This window comes from Nannospalax galili, unplaced genomic scaffold (assembly GCF_000622305.1).
Source record: "Nannospalax galili isolate Female #2095 unplaced genomic scaffold, S.galili_v1.0 scaffold3529, whole genome shotgun sequence".
Classification (NCBI taxonomy): domain Eukaryota; kingdom Metazoa; phylum Chordata; class Mammalia; order Rodentia; family Spalacidae; genus Nannospalax; species Nannospalax galili.
In genome coordinates, this window is record NW_008359993.1 from 10124 (window position 1) to 15033 (window position 4910).

The window sequence follows — 4910 nt, forward strand, 5'->3', positions numbered from 1 at the left end:
TGTGTATATGCCCACACACACACACACACACACACACACACACACACACACACGTGCATGCGCATGCACACACACACACACATACATATGCATATATGTATATATATGTATTATATATGTACTATATATGTACATGAAATTGGGTGGGATGTTGTAAGGGGGTGCAGATAGGAGGAGAATCTAAGTATGATCAAAATACATGAAATTCACAAAAATTCAATTAAAAAATTTAAAAAATTTCTGCCTACCAGCCTCTGCACCTGTCCAGGCTGTACCACTAAGAGGTCACATGCTACATCATACCACCATGCCACCAATGGTACTTTTAAGGCATTTAGGCTCATTATTTTATAAATATCCCTTGTTTGGGCCGGGTGTGGTGGTACACACCTCTAATCCCAGCACTCAGGAGTCAGAGGCAGGTGGATCTCTGTGAGTTCGAGGCCAGCCTGGTGTCCATAGAGAGTTCTCAGCCAGCTAGGGCTACAGGGAGACCCTGTCTTAAAAAGACAGAAAAACAAACAACAAAAAACCAACCGTAAGCGTGGTGATGCACACCTGTAATTCTAGCACTAAGCGTGGTGATGCACACCTGTAATTCTAGTACTTGGCAGGCTGTGGCAGGAAGACTGAGAGTTCCAGGCCTAACTTGGCTCCAGAACAACACTCTATTTCAAAACAACAACAAAAGAGTACACACGGCCTACAAAGTTTATACTATCTACTATCTAGTGTCTCACAGGAAAATACTGGTGACACACCCAAACTGATGGCTTTTCCCATCAGTACTATGTATCAGTGGCCTATGTCTTACTTGCTTTTTCTAGGACTAAATCTTTATTCTGCTCAGTTTTGTGTTCAACAAAGACTGTTATGTGAGCAAAGATCAGAAATGACAATGCTTCCATTAATTTTTGACTTTGGCTATCATTTCTACTAGTGTCCCAGAGACTTGAGTGTGTTTTCATCTAACACCAGCAGAGGTCACAAAGCAAACCCAGAAGTCAGACAGGACTTTTGTTTTTTTGGTAAGGAACTGTCCTCAATACCTGTAATTTTAATGAAGCTATGAAGTACTTCAAGGACCATCAGATCTACTCACTGAAAAAAAGCTGGTTTTCCAGATACTACATACATACATGGAGACATGAGAGCTTTAAAGACAGAGTAAAGTTGTTACCTATTACTAAATCCCTTCCATCGACCAGGCCAGCAGAAATGAGCTCCTGAGAGACACCCTCCGCTGTATCTGCAAGGACAAAAAATAAGGTGCTCCATTTCTTGTGTTCTTATGACTAACTCCTAGAGCCAGCATGGGTCGCAGCATTTCCGGAACCAAGCTAGCTACTAAATCTACAGAATCAAGAAGGCAGTTGGGGTTATCCTTTGCATCCTTTATTGGAGATTATCTCAAGGGGAGAATTCTTTTGGGTCTGGCCAGGGGGCAGAATCTCTATGAACTTCATTTCAAATATCAGCTTAAAGTAGAGATGATTATCTGAACTGTGTAATGCCAAAAGCTCACAGCCATGTCAGAAGAATTCCCTACAGTGATGACAATAAATCCTGATTGTTTTATAATTTAAAAAAATTTATGTGTATGAGTGTATCACCTGCATGTATATAAGTGCACCTGTACTGTGCAATGCCCACAGATCAGAAGAGGGTATTGGGTCCCCTGGAACTGGAGTTACAGACAGTTGTTAGCCACCACAGAGGTGCTGGGGACCGAACCTGGGTCCTCTGCAAGAGTAGCCAGTGCTTTTAACCATTAAGCCATCTCTCCAGCCCCAAATTCTGATTTTTTTAATATAACCCTAGACTTGAGCTGAGCTTTGAGACATAAAATTCACTGCTACTAATACAGAAATCTATTCTCAAAACTTGATAAAGCAACTTGAGATCTCATGTCTTTGGGAATCATGCAAGTTTGCTAAAATAACGTTCTTCTTTGTTCTGGTGGTTTCCTTGCCTGGTCATCACAGGTGGTACAATATAAACAGCAGATATAACCAGAAACCAAACATGAGACAAACTATCCCTGATCCAATCCCATCTTTAATCCAACAGTACTAGTTTCCAAACACTGGAGCCCCACAGAAGACACTACAGAACCAGTGCAGAGGGGGTAGGCAATTAAGGGTTCTAAAATGTGACTTTACCTGCTCTAAAAAGGAAACCATACACCCCTCTGTGTATTTGTATCCACTCTCTTTAATAGTTATATACGGAGGCTGCAGGAAAAGTATCTGTGGAACCTACCAACAGATACTAGTCGCCAATTCCTCAAATCAGAATCCTGAGTTAACAAAGGCAAGAAAAAAAGAAAGCCTTGTTCTAGGGTGAAGTAAACAGAGCATGACAAGGTTCAGCCTTGGCATGAGAGAAAGGGGGCTAGAGGCCTTGTTTCTTCTTGACTGTCACAGAGAACAAGCATGCACAGTGATAAGAGCAATAACTTTGAACTCCAAAAGAACTGAACTCAACCACCTCTGTCCCAGCTATATGAACAAGTTACTCTGCCTCTCTCTAACCCTTAATTTCAACCTCTAGTAAATGGGAATAATTTTTCCTTAGGCAGCTGTTTCAAGAATTTAATGAGATAATGCTTAGCATAATGAATGCATGGCCAACAGTAGGCATTTACTAGTAGAACTATATTCATTACTATTTGTTTTATTACCGTCAGTTTTCTAAATGAATGTAGTAGTAAGTAAATGGTGGGGCTTTTAAAAAATATGTACCCCAAAATGTATACCAGCAAAGTTTAATCATCATTTAAAAGCAAACCTTACCTAAATGACAAAAGGCTCATTTTTAACTAAATAACAAATTATTATTTTCATTTCTTTTTTTTTTTTTTAAATACCTCTCCCAGGAGTAAATTCAAATCGAATATCATTCAGTTCCTTTTTGGAATTCCTATGAAAGAAAACAGAGTAAGTAAAACAAGAATTTCTGAATTTATGCTTACAGTGTGCCAGTATAAATACGGGCAATAATAGAGGCCTGCTTTAGAAAGATAAATAAATAGGTAGGTAAGTAGGTAGACAGACAGGCAGCCATCTAACTCATCTAACACTATACATAAGCAAAACCAAGGAGAGATGACTCAGCAGTTAAGAGTACTTGCTGCTCTTGCAGAGAACCTGGGTTCAGTTCCCACATTAGATAACTCATAACTGCCTGCAACCCAGCTCCAGAGGATTCAATGCCCACTTCTGAGGTCTCACAAACACACACACCCCAAATTAGAAATAAAAATTTTTTTAAAATATTTTATCATTTTTATTTTTACAAGTGTATTTTCTGCAAGTATGTAAGTGCACCGTGTCATGCAATGTCCACAGAGGTTAGAAGAGGACATCAGATCCCCTGGAACTGGAGTTAAAGACAGTTGTTAGCCACCAAATGGATGACATGGATGCTGGGAACTGAACTCAGGTTCTTAATTTCTGAACCATCTCACCAGCCCCCATAAATATTATTTAAAAAAAAATATCAAGGAGACCTAGAAGTAGAATTTTGTATTCATTTATCATGCATAAGAAGTAAAAGGTTACCCTTTGACTTCAGAACTGCCTGTTTTGTGCTTAATATACAGGGTTCTGAGCTAGCACTTCAGGTTTATCATTAAATTACTCCATAAACCTTTGAATTTATGAAGCCTACTGATCAATACAAAAATCTCACACCTTTTAGGAGATTCTTATATGCCCATTCCCGTCCTTATTCCCATCAAGATGAGGCTATGATCTGAATGAGCCCGTGTTGAAAACTTAATCCCCAATGCACTGAGGTCATTGGCTAACGTCACTGAGTAAGTGTGTTGTCAAAGTGAGCCAGGCCTCCTCTTGCTTCCTTGTGTACTCTTGAGCCCTTCCCCATGGGACAAAGCAACATGAAGGCCATCACCAGATGGAAATATAGACCCCACAAATTTGGACTTTCAGTTTCCACTATAAGAAATAAATGTGGGGGCTGGAGAGATGGCTCAGCAGTTAAGAGCACTGTGCTCTTGCAGAGGACCCGGGTTCAACTCCCAGCACCTACATGGTGGCTACAAACCGTCCTTAACTCTAGTTCCAGGGGAATCTGAAGACTTCTGACCTCCGCGGCACTGCATGACACAGGTTAACTCACTTACATGCAGGCAATACACTCATACGCATAAAATAAAAACAATAAAATATTTATTCTAAGAAAGAAAGAAAGAAAGAAAGAAAGAAAGAAAGAAAGAAAGAAGGAGTGGGGGTTCTTTTGTTTTGTTAAATCAGAGAGCAGCTGAGGCTAGTGAGATGGCGCAGCTGATAAAGGCACTTCCTGCCAATTCTGAGGACCTAAGTTTGATCCCAGGCCCCACATGGTAAGTGGAGAGAAGAGTCTCCGGAAAGTTGTCCTCTGGCTTCCATACACACCCCATAAACACCATGGACGGGAGGGAAGGAGGGAGGAAAGAAGGAAAGGAGGGAGGGAGGGAGGCAAAGTCTCACTCTCTAGCCAAGGTTGTCCTGGAACTCACTATGCAGTTGAGGCTGGCAATGAATTTTCAGCAATTCTGCCTCAGCCTTCCAAGTGTTGGGATTATAGGTGTGAACCATAACATTTGGCTAAATATCTACTCGTTATAAGTTAGTCAGTCTTAGGTATTCTGTTTTAGCAATACAAAACCAGCTAGGACACATGATCATATAGAACCAGGAGGATCTGTATGGACACAGTAAGGAGTGCTTTTCCTTTTCTGTTTTGGTCTTTTTTGAGACAGGGTCTCGCTGTAGCCCCAGCCGGCCTGGAACTCACTATATAGACCAGGCTGGCCTAGAACTCATAGAGAGCCACCTGCCTCTGCCTCCCAAGTGCTGGGATTAAAGGCATGCACCACCACACCCAGCATAGGATCTCTACTCCCA

The 4910-nt window shown here is 41.1% G+C and overlaps 1 protein-coding gene across 1 annotated transcript in view; it reads right to left on the minus strand.

Annotated features, from left to right (window-relative positions):
* LOC103726304 (serine/threonine-protein kinase OSR1) overlaps positions 1-2922 on the minus strand; it is a gene marked incomplete at its 5' end in the record, with an annotated part of 6080 nt that extends 3158 nt beyond the window's left edge. Inside the window, 2 exon segments of the mRNA XM_008823774.3 lie at positions 1181-1249; positions 2870-2922. Of these exon segments, the coding sequence (XP_008821996.2) occupies positions 1181-1249; positions 2870-2922 (122 nt within the window).
* Positions 2923-4910: the final 1988 nt, after the last annotated feature.